General features: G+C 37.5%; 1 protein-coding gene across 1 annotated transcript in view; it reads left to right on the top strand.

The window, feature by feature from the left end:
• grk6 (G protein-coupled receptor kinase 6) overlaps positions 1-16,581 on the top strand; it is a 74,087-nt gene that overhangs the window by 45,799 nt on the left and 11,707 nt on the right. Inside the window, exons 6-8 of the mRNA XM_012873405.3 lie at positions 5,541-5,633; positions 11,981-12,044; positions 13,697-13,837. Coding sequence (XP_012728859.1) covers positions 5,541-5,633; positions 11,981-12,044; positions 13,697-13,837 — 298 coding nt within the window. The remainder of the gene's footprint in view (positions 1-5,540; positions 5,634-11,980; positions 12,045-13,696; positions 13,838-16,581) is intronic.

Genomic DNA, 16,581 nt, shown 5'->3' with positions numbered 1-16,581 from the left:
CAGACTGATCTGCGAGTGAAACCTTGAAAGCTCGCGAGATCAGGATGGTCTCACGAGGCTAGGAGTACCTGGCGAGAAGAAAAAAAAAACAAAAAACAAAAAAAAACATGTATTCAGACCCAGGGGCTTCCTACCAGAAGTCAAAAGTGCTACCAACTGCACCACTGTGCATCCCAGTTTATAATGAGCAAAATGTATTAGTAAGAGTAATGAAGGGATGCTGACACTGACAGCCTTTCCTCATGAGTAATTTCCATCAGATCATCTGTCACAACAATGACGAAGTCAGAGGAAGCATGCTGGTGAAATTATTTGTTTATGCAAATGCTGTCGTCAGCTACGTCAACTCAGACGCACAGCACATTATTAAAAACTTGAGCTATAAAATACACTGAAGTTTACAACAGTTAGAAAAAAAGTTCAAGGTGTATGAATACTTTTCCAAGGCACCATATTTGATCCCCTTTTTTCATTTGCTCCTTAAGTCGTCAGCTAAATAGCTCCCATTCAGCCGTGCTGCATGGCGGAACAGCGGCAGCTTCTCAACCAAAACTCTGATGTGCTCAGCAGACAAGGATGTGATGACAGAAAAATGGAGGGCATTACGCAAAAAAAATTGTGCATGATAGAAAAAGACATGATGCCAAAAGCACGACTGATAGGGAGGGCTTTCGTGGAAATTATTAGTGTTTAATCTATTTTATTCTATTCAACTTATTTGTTTGTATTCAGTAACCTATAACCTGATAGGTTATATTTTATAAATATGTCTTAATTTAATAATGTGTGAAAAAAAACACAATTGTTGTTGATTAACACAGGTGGCTCAATAAACTATTAAAATATAATGATGTGTCTCTTTCGAAATTCAGCATATTGAATAAAACAATATGAAAGACCATCTTGACACAAGAGAAAACTAGTTTTTTTTTTAAGAAAATGGCCGCTCATCATTTAAATGTTAGTCAAATCGATAAGATCAACCAACTTTAGATTAGCTCATTAAACTGCTCTAGCTGGGATGCTTAACAGCCGGGGACTATGTTTTGGCTGGAAATTGACCAGCTTGCTTGTGGCTTCTCAAATTGTCCCCGCAGCTACAGCACAGATTTAGAAAAAAAACAATAGTTTGGAGGTAACGGAGGTCAAATGTGTACAGAACGGCTCTTAAAAAATAACAGAGATAAAATAAGAGATAATATGGTGCATAGATCAAATCTTGGCTGCTCAGTACTTTCCAGATCCAGCCCACATTTCTTTGTATCTCATTTCCAAGCCTCCTAGTGGTTATGCGTTAACGGCTGTAAAGTGGTCTCCACCGAGAGCCAGCTATGTTTTCTGACATTTTCTGAGTTTTTGTTTGGATTTTGGCAGCTTTTTTTCCTACTCTTTCTCAGACCAGTACCGTACAAATTTCATAAGAATGTTTTAACTCTGACCTACGAATACTTTAGGTATAAAAAGGCTCCTAAACTCTGTGGATACACTGTTAGATATTACATAAAGCTACAGGTTCCTGGAGCTGTTGAAAGCAGTAATTGGTAAAATAATTCCCAGCTCCAGCAACAGTGTCTTACAATGTTTAAAAAACTGTCACAAAAAACTCAATCTAATTTTCTAAAATGGTCCTAAATGCTTAACAAAGAGACAACAAACATATAAAAGACAACCTTTTTGTATTTAACTAACTTCTACCCAGTATTTCTGTTCTTTTATATCAACACACTGACTTATGGAGATTATTTTAAGGTGATTTTAGCGCCATCCAAGTTGGACAGCAAACTTGCTGTTTCCACGAAATCACCCATACTGCTTTCAATGTGTTTTTTAAGGCGTATAAATTTCATTACTGGGAATCCCATGACTCCAAAATGCTGTGTGGGAATCACATTTTTTCATTATAACTCATACCATAAATTGTTCATGCTGAATGAAGCTGTCTCACATGGATTTTATTTACAAAGTTAATATTTTTATCCAAATTCCTGGAATAATGTCTTGTTTGAAGGGGTATGATGCCTTTCTTCTGAAAAGACTCAAACCTGTAGCTGAGGTCATGTAGGAGGCAGGGAATTGAAAATAGACTTTATTTTTAGTAAGGCTAAAAGTGTTTCAAATGCAGGATATTCAGAAAGCTTTACAAATTGTTCATGGCGAGAGTTCAAGATCAAACGAATATGAGAGAACCGTGGAAACTGAAGTTGTTTAGAGGGAGCTGATGACTGACCTGAGGCACGTGTGATAATTTACAAACTGAAACCAGGTGTGAAGGGCGAGCAGGAAACGAGCCAAGGAAAACACTTTAACCATACAGTAACACGCACGACAAGAACAATTCACAACGCAACACAATTCCAACACTAACTTTCCATAACCTAATGTAGAATACATTAAATAAAGAGTCTGCATTTGTCCCTGGTTCAATTCCATTTTACTATGTCTTCCCCTTTTCTCTGCGCTCTACTTCCTGTCTGGCTAATAATGAATAAAGCCCGCTAGCGCCAGAAAACCTTTACAAAATATTTTGTGTTTGTAGACAATGGAAAATATCATGAAAATCTGACAGAATCTACAAAAATCTATAAAATGCCTTAAATACAGAAAAACCCCAGAGGGCCTTTCTGTAAAAATCTAACTGTAGTCAAAGTTTGATTTATAATTAAGACTACAATAAAGTTCACTTGCTTCAACTTTGACAAAAACATATTTAGTGTAATTCTTTTTAAGGATGTGACTAAAGAAACAATAATAAACAGATTTTGTGCCCAAAGAGGCTTTTTATACCTAAATTATTCATAGGTCAGCTTTAAAATGGTTTGATACTGGATTTAAAATGGGTGTCCAGTCGCTATGGCAACTCCCTCCATTTCTGCAGGGACTTGGAGGCAAAGCCCACAGCTGCACCCTTCTAATCAGAGAGCCAAAAATGTAAACAGACATTAGTCACTGGGTGAAGAGTATACAACATATCGTATAAATTCTTCAACAGTAAATGAAGAATGATGGCCTCACATGTAGTTTTTCGAATTTTGCAGTATTTTACATAGTAGATGAAACAGGTTAAATAGGGCTTCAAATAAAAAAAAAAATGACAAACTGAAATATAAAGGGAATGAATCAGGGTTTCAATGTTTGCTCTGTGTATTTCTAAAGGACATTTATTTAATCAATCCAAACATCCTACAGCGGTGAGAGACATACTGGATGGAAGAGACACAAATACCTAAGTTTGAATGTTTAAATTGCACATATAGAGATAATACTACAGGTTCGAAAGCAGTTTAATTAAAAAAAGATTTCTGAATATTAAAAAAAAATCATCCCACTCTCTAAAGTGAACATTACATGGATAAATTGAAAACAAACAAAAACTTAAATTGTGATTGTGTGAAAACTATTAGAGTAATAAAAATGCTAATTCAGTCAATTAAAGGCAAAGGTGGGTAATAACTACTTACATTTACTCAGTTACATTTACTTGAGTAGCTTTTTGAACATAATGTAATTTTAGGAGTAGTTTTACTGCACTGTACTTTTACTTGAGTCATTATTACTCAAATTTCGCTTCTCTTACTTGAGTACAATTTCTGGCTACTCTACCTACTGTGAGAAACTTCATGAATAAAGGACATAGTTGTTTTAAGCAAAAATGCACCAGAGAGACAAAAACCCAGTTTATGTTAAAGAGACTTATTATTTGTACACAAACTTTATTATTTTAATGTTGTTTTCTAAATCTGCTAAGCTCATTGAGCCATTTGGAGGTCAACGTACATACCATAAACTTTAGATATTGTCATTAAAAGTACTTCGGAACGTTCTAACATACTGTATATACATTAACTGCTGTAAGTATTACTTTCAAGTTTGATGTTGAAAAAAAAGTTACTTAGAAAAGTGTTTCCTTTATCTTTAGAGTCTTCAGTGTATCTTTTGTCTATGAAATACCAGAATTTACATGTAACCGTATATTTTTGTCAGTCCAATTACATAATATCCAAATATTAAATCATCAGCTATTGTGATTAATTGCTCAGTACTTGAGTAGCCTTCTTACCGAATGCCTTTTTACTCTTGAGTCATTTCTTGGCTGACAACCTTTCACTTTTACTTGAGTAAAATAGAAATAAAAAGGCATCTCTGAATCAAAGATTTTTCCAAATGTCTCACTGGCTCATTTTTTAACAAACAGCTGTAGATAAACACAAATATAAGAAACAGCTGAAAAATATCTTACTGGAATACACAAAGCTATAATCATAATGCAACATAGACCATCTGAATATAAACGATATACTCTCATCTAACATACGTTTTTAAAAAAACTCTATATTTTTTAAATCTGGATATATTGCCCAGCCCTAGTTAAAAGTCAACTTTGTGAGACTTACTTATTATTATAAGTATCGCTACTCTTACTTGAGTAAAAAAAGAATTTCTACTCTACCCACCTCTGGTTAAAAGGTAGGGCCTGGAGCGACATGGATCAAAAATAATATCTCAATGTTTTCAGGCTGAATGCTGATATACGATATTTATGTTGATATATTATTTTCATAAAGTCATTATAAAAAGGGTTCTCTGAATCAAAGCTTTATCCAAATGTCTCACTGGCTCATTTTTTAACAAACAGCTGCAGATAAATATAAGAAACAGCTGAAAAATAACCTACTGGAATACACAAAGCTATAATCATAATGCAACATAGACCATCTGAACATAAACGATATGCTCTCATCTAACATATGTTTTTTTTAAAAAATCTCTGTATTTTTAAAAATCTGGATATATTTGCCATTCCTAGTTAAAAGTCAACTTTCTGAGACTTACTTAACTCCTGAACAGGGTGTACTTGCATACTGCCTCATAGTTAGGAAGCCAGGTGTTTGTGTCTTGGAGAAGCTACAAAGGTTGCCAGTTGGAAACTCAGTGTGTCTCTGGGTCCCTGAGCAAGACCCTTGACCCCTACACTGCAAAAAGGGAACTAAAAGTAAGTGCCATTTTCCTGAAATTAGTATATTTTTCTTTGATTTGAGCAGGTAAATAAGACTATTTGCCAAGGGAATAAGATTTTTGCACTTAAAATAAAAACAATTCATCTCCATCGTCTTATTTCAAGTGCAGGATGTCTAATTATCTTATTTTAGGGGTAAAAATACTCATTCCATTGGCAAATAGTCTTATTTAGCTATTCAAATCAAGGAAAAATGCACTAATTTCAAGAAAATTGCACTTACTTTTAGTTCCCTTTTTGCAGTGCAGCTTGCTCCCAGTGCTCCACTCAGTGTGTCAGCACATTGCTCCCTGAGGGTTGGGTTAAACACCAAGAGAAAACCTCCCCTCTGTGGGACTATAAGGGAAATATTAATTTACTGTAAAGTATGGGTGAGTTCATGGAGCTTCAAAAAGGGCTGGGTTGACCTTAATCGGTCTTGATGAATCCCCGCCAATTTCAGCTAATTGACAGTTTTAAATCTAAAGCAACCCTAAAGAAAGCTCAACCTATGGCCGCTCATTTCGACCTGCTGTTGTTTCCCCAGATTGATACACGACTACCTGAGCGTGGCGCCCTTCGCCGACTACCTCGACAGCATGTACTTCAACAGGTTCCTGCAGTGGAAGTGGCTGGAGAGGTAGGAGTCTCTAACTGTTTTTATATTTGCCAAACACGCTACCAGTAGCGACACGCTCAGAGAAAGTTGCCTCACTACTTCCTGTTCTCCTTCGGGTTACAACAACAACACCAGGACACATTTCAAAAGGCAAGTTGGAAGTTGCATAATGGGAAGCACTGACTTTTCTCTTGAACTTGAGCAGCAAGAGATCCTTGCTGTAGCTGCAGTCAGGAGGTAACAGAAGAACCACCAAGTTTTTTTACAGACTTTTATGAACAATAGAGGGATCCTAGCAGGTTGGACTAGTGTTCAATCAGTTTTATAAAGGAAAACATTTGAAAGAATCAAGCAAGGAACCTAAAATAATCTAAGTTAATATGATTTGTAGTTGAAAACATTAGCTAGAAACGTCTTGATGAATTTCTTGAAAACTAAAGAAGTCTAGAAATTGCTTTTAGTGTTTTCTCAAACACGGAAAGGTGTTAAAATAGAAAATAGAGTGAGGAAATTTTTTTTTTCAAACTTTACTCCATATCCATCTTCAATCAGTACAGGCAGAGCTAAACATCCATCCATTAGCTCAGTTCATATCATTACAACTGAATGATTTCATGTTCAATAGTTTACTACCTACAAATTCTGAACTATATTCAAAACATGAAGTTCAATTTTACTTAGTCATTATCAAATAGTTTTGAATTATATATATCAATTAAACTGATGTAAACACATTGTGTCAGTTTATTTTCATAGATGTGTTTAATTCTCTCTTGATCTCTCAGTTCGATTTAACCGATTTATTGTGAAATCGGCTCTCATTCACAATAACTACGTTTACATGGACAAAAGCAATGGAAATAAAGGGCCAATCGGAATCAAAATGTGTCATTTAAACAAGCCAATCGGAATATTGTGATGGGATTAAGCTCAATTGGAATGAAACTGTAATCCGACTGTGGTTTATGCCGATTAATAATCCGCATGTGCGCCCGGCGTAAGCATGACGTATTTCGCCGTTTATTGGCAGAAATACGTTGGGGAAACAAAACTGTCGGGGTTCCTGATACAAGCTCTGTTCAAAACATTAAAAGAGTTCAAAATTGTCATTTATTCAGTAACGTTTCAACCGTAATTAGAAGCTAGTGTAAATACAGCCTGGGCGCTCGAGACAAACAAACTCACTTAATACCGCTTTGTTTACTATATTTTGTTGTTTGGCAAAGACGGAAGTACTTCTGTGTTTTTTTTTTAGGGGAATGTGATAACGGCGCATGTCAGAGTGTTTCTATTCTGAATAAAGCAAGGCGGATATACATGCACATTATGGCTGGATTAATTGATTGTGTGTTTTTTACAAATGATCCGATCTGATTTTTTGTTTTTGTTTTCGTGAAATGAAATCCAATCGTGAAACTTTTTGCATGTAAACATAACTATAGTTGCCTACCTTAATTATTAGAATAGAAAATGAGTGAAAATGTGATGAAAAAAGGGAGTTTCCAGCCATGCCCACCCATAACTTAAAAGCACTCAGCAGATGCCGTTCGATGATGAGACAAATGAAGGGACTGAATGCATTAAGATGTTGGTCCAGCCGTACCTCCAGACCCACTGCTGCTCTCATTCCCTGCCTGCAGCATGCGCTGCACAAAAACAGCAGAAACAGGGGGGCAGACACAATCAGTTTTGCATATCCACTGGTTTATTTTAATTCTAAAACGTAGGGGGCAAAGTTTTAATTACACGTTGCAACGAAGACATATCTGTATGTAGCAGCCTGAAGAGCACACAGGCTTAGATGCAAACGCTAAGCTGCTGCTTGGAGGGAAAATGTTGAGGCGTTTTTCTTCAAAAAAGATTAAAAAGTTTGCCCCCAAACGTTTCTCAGCTTATGCAGAGTTCAAGTCTTTCGTGTAAAAAAACCCAAAAAACACAACGTTGTTGAGTTTAAAGGTTAATGCCACGCTGAGCAGTGTGCAGGAGCAGCTGAGACTAGAGCCGCGACGCTTCCAGTCCAAGTTCATCTGATCCTCCGGTGCCTCCTAGGCAATCCTTTTGAAGGTCTTCATTTGAAAACCCACAATTCACTGCAGGAAATTTGAATCCCTTCTGGCTTGTGAATTCCCCAGAATGAGCTGAAGAGTGTCGCTGAGAACGAGGATGTTTAGATTTTCCTCCTGGACATGTTACCTTTATGATTTAATCTTGGATATTGGCTATTTGTTAGTTGACTTTTTAAATTGGGCTTTGATTTTTTTTTGGAGCCTGCAGTTTTCCACAATTATGAATCATGCATTTTGATCTTTGCGCATAAAAAAATAGTCAAATAAATAAATTAGTAAGGAAAGAGCTTTGTGTAATCGGCTGAATCGCAGCAGAAGATCTTAGTTATGTTTGCAGTTTTATAATGACTGTATTGCTTTGTCTAAAGTGATCAAAGGTTTGGGTGTCGTGTTTCTTTCCAGGCAGACAGTTTTTCCTGGATCCCTGATGGTTCCCAGAGTTTTCTTTGGAAATGCCACTGAGGGCCTAAACAAGCTTCGGTTTCGTGTTGAAGTTTTACTTAAACTGTACTTCGTCTCCGTTTAAGCTTGACACACATTTCCCCAGAGAGCAACATCTAGACCAAGTCAGCAGACACAGATGACCTCTCTCTTTATCAACAGCAAAGTGAGGCGTGTCGGCTGCTTTTGCTTTTATGCTTCGTTTTCCAGGAACTTTTGACCACAAATCTGAACAGTTCACAAAGTTGACGAAGCTGACAAAAAAACCAAAATGGCGATTGATTTTCCATGAGAGGAAGACGTTTTAATCCTTTTACAACCTCGTCGATAATCCATTTTTGTCCACACAACTGATGGTGGCTGGATTTTCTCCTTTTATCGGACCGTTCTCTGTAAACCCGAGAGAAGGCGGAGCCTTGTGATTGGCTGATCTGAGATTTAATGTATAGTTCTTAGACCCTAATTTAAAGTGTAAATGACCTCAGCTGACTCAGAATAAAACTGCTACACCAGGTGTCCCGGGGCCCATTTTGGGCCAAGGTTTGACCCAAAATGGGCCAAAAGGTGGCTTGTGGGCCAAAGTTTGGTCCACCAGCACAGGTGGCTGGTGCAGATGGAAACTTATTATTTATTTTGAATTAGAGCATAATTATTACAGACAAGATAAAATCTTATAATTGAAAATGTCTGGTACAACACATGGTATTTGTCTTTTTTTTTTTTTTTTTTAAACACACTTTTTACATTCTCTTTAGTGTCATAGTAAATAGGACCACAGCCTTTGGAAAAGTAAAATTAAAATCTTCTTTTAATTTGTTTATTAAAGTTGCCTAAATAAAGCAAGTGCTTTTAAAAGAAATACTGACCCAGATCCTGTTCTTGTATTGCTGGAGCAAATGAGCAAAACCCAGTTTTGACTTCTGGATTTGCAATGATGTACACATCCCTTTCCTAAAGAAAATATGACTAATTTGCTTAATTAAAACAATAACATGTAGAGCAGGTTAAAAAAAAAAAAATCACAACATACATTTTTGTTTTTTTGGGGTTTTTTTTTGGCCTTCGAGTACGGTACTGTCTACAATTTCAGCCCACGTGCTGAAAAGTCTGGACACTCCTGTCGTTTCAGGACTCTGACATGGAGTAGGAAGCTTTGTTCTGATTCTGAGTCTCCTGAATCAGACCTGAGGTTCTGCTCCGATCTCCTCACCTTTCTGTGACGTAGAGCCCAGCCGCCCCACAAAAGGAAACTTTTTTTTTCCCCAGGTGCTTTTAGCCCGTTTTTCCAGCCATGATCTGTATCTCCCCACCGGTATCCCGAGTTGGTATCCCGACCCTCTTCCTGTGTGAAACCCAAGCTGAGCAGATCAACAGGATATCAGCTCATCCTCCTGTCAAATACAACAAAACATAATACGGTTTCCAGTTGTGCAGCTCTTGTAGGTTTAAGCACTAAGGAACTATTTTTTCCCCCCTGTAAAGTTTCAGGTGTTGAGATAAGAGCGACATGATATCCTAAAACTAAAACCTCCCTGAGGGTGACAACAAGCTGTTTAATAGTTGACTCCAGACACCAGTAACACCTAAAGGCTAATGGGAGCGAACAGGCTGGATGAAAGCTACGGGGTTTAACGTAATGACAGCAATACAGGAATACCGGATTAGTTTTGTGCCTGACCTCATTGTTGTGCTGATTTAATCATTCTTTGGGTTTTACCGAGTGTCTCCAACAAGATCAAGCACGTTTCTCCGCTGCACCTGAATGCTGGTTGCTGTTTTCCACAGAAAGCTTTGGTGCTGCAGTTTGAACCTGAAAGGCTGCACAGATACCGGGATAAATACCACCTGCTAACAACAAGCAGCAGCTTCCCAATCACAGGCGTGTTTAAACAGTCAATGACTCATTGTGTTAAGGAGCGTAAACCCCAGAGAAAGGACCTAACCACCAGAGTCGAGGCTAGCGCACCTGAACGAGACGTCGGTCTCCGCGTCGGACTGGAGGGAGAATTTCACCGTCCCCTGTTTGAGACCCATTGCCTCAGATTTAGAGGGAGTTAGATGTCTGAAACAACCTAAAAATACGGGAGTTAAACAGACAGAAGTTCATGATTGTAGCTCCAACACGGTGATTCCCAAAGAGCCACGGGTGATTAACTAAACCAGCGGTAACCCTAACCCCCTGGGGGTTCCCAAAGAGGGTTCCGGGACCCCCTGGGGGATCGTGGGATAATCCAAATGTCTGATTTTACAATATCAGGGACATACTTGTTTTAATATAGCCAATGTATGCCTCTAATCATATAAAAAAAAATTTCTTGTAAATGTAAAATTAATCTTAAAGTATAAACTTTACGGTAGAAATGTACTCCTTTTTGGCCAAAAATTACGTTCATTAATCTAAATTGGTCCTAATAATTTTTTTTTTTTATAATAATACTAGATGTATAAGAATAAAGAACATTACGAGAATAGTCATATATGAGAATAAAGTAATATTATCAGAACAAAGTGGTATAAAGTTGTAATATTAGTCACACAGTTTATGCATACTAATATACGGATGTTAGTCCTGATACTAATATTAATTTGATTGAGGTGCCAAAAAGATTTAGTATTATCTTATTTGTGAGACTAACACCAAGGTATAACTTTAACAAGATGCTTGACATACTTCTTTTTAACACGGGGGAAGGACTGCACTTTTTCTTATGTGGGAGTTCTCATAAAAACAACTTTATCCTCGTATTTTTATGACTTTATTCTAGTAACTTCCAAAAACCACCCTCCACCTACCCAGACAAAAGGGCTCACCAGTTATTTTGGCGGGTCGCAACCTTAAAAGTTTGGTAATCCCTGAAACTAAAGGATGATGCATCGCGCCTTTTCTGTTGTCAGGTCTTAAATTTAGGATCTCCTTTTTAAATGAATTATCTATGAAATATAAACAAAATTAAAGGTGAACCTTTTAAAATGAATAACATCAATTTTAATTTTGGAATATGATGTGAGATAAAAATTTAAGTTATATGCACATTCTGGTATTTCAAAGAATAAAATCAAAACTAGCACAAATAAATGAAATCATGACAAAATAAGTTCAAGCAGAAAAAACACGTTCAAATCACAAAAAAAGTAGATAAATAAATTGTTTGATTTCTGCTTGGCCTTATTAAAAGAGGCTTTCCTGACAGATATAGTTCATAATAACTTAAACGGATTCACATTTTGTGGGTCCAAAGCCAAATGTTCACACACCTGTGTGTACAAATCGTCACCAACAATCACACTAACTTACAAGTCCGCACCTTTACTAAAATACGTCATCGTCACTGAAGGGAAACCACAGCTTTTACCTGCAGCGAGTCTGCCAAAAAAATAAATGAATAGATAAAGTGGTTTTTCTTTTTTAACCTCTGACTGTAGAGCGACAGAAATCTCAAAAAGGATGATGAAGAAGATAAAACAGTGTTAAAGTCTCAACCTCAGCCGTCCAGTTCCCCTTAGAAAATACAGTCCAGGGAAAAGTATTTGCCCCCTTAGAGATTTCTTTGGTTTTTTTCTTTTTTTCCCCCCACACTTTAAATATTTGATACCACCGAAGGAATTTTATTATCAAAGATTACCTAAATAATAAAAAAAAAAACTGTTTTGAAATGATAATATCAGTTACTAGGGGGGGAACCTATGAAACCTAACCCTTTATAACCAGAAACCGCCTTCATGGTGTTAATTACTCGGTTTATCTTTGTTTGGTGACACGAAGCGTTTACGCGCGAGAAAAAGCCAAAACAGAAATTCTTGTTTTCACAGCATTGTACTACCCGTGTGATATAAATAAAGGTCTGTCTCTCTGTCCAACAGGCAGCCGGTGACGAAGAACACGTTCAGACAGTACAGAGTTTTAGGAAAAGGAGGTTTTGGGGAGGTGAGTACCTACAGTTTTCTACAGCACGTTTCCTCCATGCAGGTTGAATCACACAGGAAACCGATTCTACTTGACTTTCTGTTGCTGAAAATAGAACTGTTATGTCTTTAAAGTCTTTTATATTTGGTACAAGTATGCTGCTTTACATTTAGGATTAAAAGCAAAATAAGGTTCAAGGTTACTTTATTGAGAGCCATAGCTAGATTTGTTTTGCAGTGATTCAAAAGATTCATAAACACATCTTAACACAACCAGAACCGTCGAAAATAAATGCAACAATGCTCAAAAAGCCGGCGGATCCACAAATCAGATCAAGGCAAGACACGGAAGAGGATACTTTAAAGGAACTTATGCTTTTCAGATATTCCTATTTACATTGAAATCTTTTCACATTGAAATCTATTTTAAGTGGAACTGCTTTGGTCTGAATTCCTCATTAATTTACCATTTTTAGCCCTGTTCTGAGGTGTGTCTGAGTGTAACTTGTTTTGGTCTCTTAAACTTAAAGGAGGCACTTCAAACCCCGCCTCCTCTCCAGGTCGCAGAGCATTTAACTCCACCCCGTTCAGCCATTTTTGTAGCATGCTGTGGGTCGGTGTGATGAACAACCGGACATTTTAATTATTCACTTGCAGCTTTTGCATTATTCAGCTCGGACTACAAAAGTGCGGTGAGAAATAAAAATGGCATATTTGCAAAATTCATTAGACCTTGTTTAGTGGCTCTGCAGCAAATACTGTGGCATAATTCTTCAAAAAAACATAATAGAAAACAGAACGGCTTGAATAATACGACCCAAACAGAATATAAAGATATCTTTGCAGCTGCTGGAGAGCCTACGTTCAAATTTTCTCCCCACCTAGAAACTCCAAGTACACAACAGAATGTATTCAAGGTAAAAAAAAAGTGGATTTTGCATGATCAGTATTTTAGAGTCAATAAAAGCACAATTTCTAAAAAAAAAAAATACAAGTAAGCCAACCTTTAGGCCTGACCTAGATTGAGGTTGTGCTTTTATCTCACCATTCAAAAACAAAAGACAACAATGTAAATGTTCCCCTTGCTAGTCCACAAACCTTGGCCTGCCTGGATAAATGTGGATTGCCGTGTTTCTAACCAAATCTTCTCGCTGGCATCTGAAAAGAGGAACTTCGTCACTGACGTCTGACTCCCATTAGACTCCACTGAATAGCATCTCTGTGTAGCATATTTATTTAACAAGCAGAGGCCTTTTTGATTCCATGCTGCTCTCATGGTGACAACAGATTAAATGTAAGAGCAATGGGTCATGAGATAATGAGGGGCAAGATGTAGGGGTCAGGGTTAAGCCTGTGTGTTTAAATCACTCTGGGTTGCCCTTTTTTGCTGAAAACTGGAAGAAATATGTAGAATGTAGTGATTCAGTCCTGTTTTGAATGACTTCAGGTCAAGCTTAAGCTGTTAGACAGATGACCACAGTTGCTTCTTTAAGGTCATTTGTTTTCTTTTTGGCATTATGGTAACACATGCACACCTGTATTACCCAGTGCAACAAATTGACCAAACCTCTGCTTTTATAGAGAAATTGCATCTGTTGATCAGCTAATTATTTAATGCGTTTGACGTTGCTGAGCTCGGCGGATTTCCTGCCTCTTTGTCTCCGTTCCTCACAGGTGTGTGCGTGCCAGGTACGAGCCACAGGGAAAATGTATGCCTGCAAAAAGCTGGAGAAGAAGAGGATAAAGAAGAGGAAAGGAGAATCGATGGCACTCAACGAGAAACAGATTCTGGAGAAAGTCAACAGCAGATTTGTTGTAAGCGGCTCTGAGCAACAGTGTTTTATATGCAGGGAAATACTGCCCCAAAGAGGCAGAATGGAGTTACCACAGAACCAGTTGTATTATGGGGAAAGGAAGTCTTTTAACTGAATATAAATGTTTGGTTAAAAACAAACACATCCATAACACACACCAGATAAGCCCATTAAGGTTAGCTGAATACCTGTTTCACTAGTACACTGCAAAAACTGAACTAAAAATAAGTAAATTTTTCTTAAAATTAGTGTATTTGTCCTTGATTTGAGCAGGTAAATAAGATGATCTGCCAATGGAATAAGATTTTTGTACTTAAAATTGGAACAACTCATCTCCATCGTCTTATTTCAAGTGCAGGATGTCTAATTATCTTATTTTAGGGGTAAAAATACTCATTCCATTGGCAGATAATTTCATTTACCTGCTCAAATCAAGGACAAAAATCCAAATTTTAAGCACATTTTACTCATTTTAAGGTCTGTTTTTGTAGATGGACTCTTTCTCGTTAGAAGTAACAGAAATAAACGGCAGAAAAAACTTCATATTGCAAAAGGTTGTTTCAATGTATAAAAAGCTATGAAATCTAAAACTACTCTTTTTTTAAGCTAAGGGTAATCAAAATCATTACTGTCTACTTATGAAATTATATTTTAACATTTTCTCTTTACCAGCTTTTCTGCTTGGATTCAGATTTTTTTTGCACTTTAACTTTTAGTTGTTTTCTGCTTTGCTTTAGCTTTGCCGTTGGCCATCTACTGAATTTTTACTTAGTTTGATACGTTTGCTGTTTGACTTTTGATGTTTTTAATTATAAATAAGAAATGTCATTAACTGCTTGGTGAACATCTTAACTGCGGTAGATTGTTTTTCTATCTGCTATGGGTTAGTTTAGGAATTGGACGTTTACTACTTTAGCTGTGTTAGCCATCGGTTAGCCTTCCGTTTGCTACCTTTTTAAAATGACTTAAAGGTGTGGGGACATCACAATATAAACCAATTCATATAGTTGATGTTGCTGCATATTTAAATTCTCCAAAGAATTTAATAAAAAAAAAAAGTCACCTTTTTGTAGGGGGTTGTTTTGTCAGGCCAGGTTTCCCTCCTTAGTAAAGGGGTTGAAGACGGTAATATGTGGCCCTAATTTCTCCATTGTGAGATCAATGATGTTCAATTATTATTATTATTACCAAGCTGACTTCACTCTGATTGTCAAACACGCCCACACAACTCTTCCCCCTCCATCCACACCTCTCTTCTCAGTGCAAAAAATCCATATCATGGTTTTATGGCTGGTTGCTGGATTTTGGCCAAGCTGACCAAAGGCTTTAACCTGGCGGCGTCATTCATCATCCACACAGTGGGACCACCGCAGTCACCGCGGCAGAGAGCTCGCTGCTCTGCTGCTTCAGACAGTGCTCACACGTTTATCGGACGACAGCATTTAGAGATTAAATAAAGTTATGGGTAATGACAGCCTTGTAGTCGCCGCATTCAGTGATGTTGCAAAAGTTTTTCTTTTTTCTTTCTTCAAAATCAGTTTGTTCGAAAACCCCGACTGTAATTCCCCCCACATTCTACAGTGAAGTGCGCTGAACATATGAACACAGGACCGCGGTGAAGTTAGTTTTAAGTTGGATATTGGAAATTCGTGCTCCACGGGTTCAGTGGCGAGCGCGCAGAAAAAAAGCGGCAGCCCCAGCTCCCTTCGTTGGCTCGAACGGGACTCAGACGCTGCAGAAGTGCTTTGAGTGGTCAGTATGACTGGAAAAGTGCTATATAAGTTCAGTCCATTTGCCATCCGTTTCTGAGCACTCTCAGACATACAGGAACAACTCACCTTTTTAGTAGCCATTCCTCTGCTTGTGTGGAGCACTCAGACATGCTAGCGCTAGGGCTGTTTGCTTGATGGTGTGCTCTAATCGGTTAATATGATCTGATAGTTTATGAGCAAACAAAGCTGACCCCCACTGAGCAGATCCTTTGGGACCCACTCTTGACTTTCACACGGCCTCATCGGTGCATCGTGTTATACCCCCAAAACCTCAGAAAAATTAAATGCGTTGTCATGGCCCCATTAAGTACTTTCATCAGCAGGAACAATATTTATATTACCCAAGCTGAATGTTTGAATGCTTGACTAAGACGAGACTTTAGCTAGATATTTTTACTTTATTAATTAGCCATTTGTGACTTTAGCTGCGTAGTTAACAGTCTGTTATAGCGATACCTTTCAGTTAGCAAACTACAACATTAGCTATTTGATTAGTGATTTATTTAATGATGTAAGCAGTAAAGACTATAACTGTGTTGTTATTAGTGTTTGTCATTTTGTGTTTTTTGATAAGTTTATAGTTAGTTGTCTGCTATGCTTTGCTTTTATACATGTACAACTTTAACTGTGTTGATCGCCTTTGTATCTTTGACTTTTTATTACCCATCTATTGTATTAGCTCTATCATTTATTTTGTATTTATTTAACGTAAAAGAGAAAAGACACCAGACTTGTTACAGCGTAAGTGCAGCAGAGGTGCATGCGTGCGTCCTACGCGTAGGTTAGCTTTCCCTTGTGATCGGTCAGGATATTTGCACCAGATGCATAATATGCAGGTTCACAGTTCAAGTTCTAATTTCAGTCGTGTATACACCCCTGTTTGGTCAGGAATAAACAGGAAAACAACATCCTGTGTCAAAGTTCCCTTCTGAAAGTAAACTGGTGGTGTCTTTGCCTATCGAGTCTCAGTTCA

Source organism: Fundulus heteroclitus, chromosome 11 (genome assembly GCF_011125445.2).
Source record: "Fundulus heteroclitus isolate FHET01 chromosome 11, MU-UCD_Fhet_4.1, whole genome shotgun sequence".
In the NCBI taxonomy this organism is placed as follows: Eukaryota; Metazoa; Chordata; class Actinopteri; order Cyprinodontiformes; family Fundulidae; genus Fundulus; species Fundulus heteroclitus.
The sequence above is the reverse complement of the archived record's forward strand: the minus strand, read 5'-3'. Positions and strand labels throughout refer to the sequence as shown.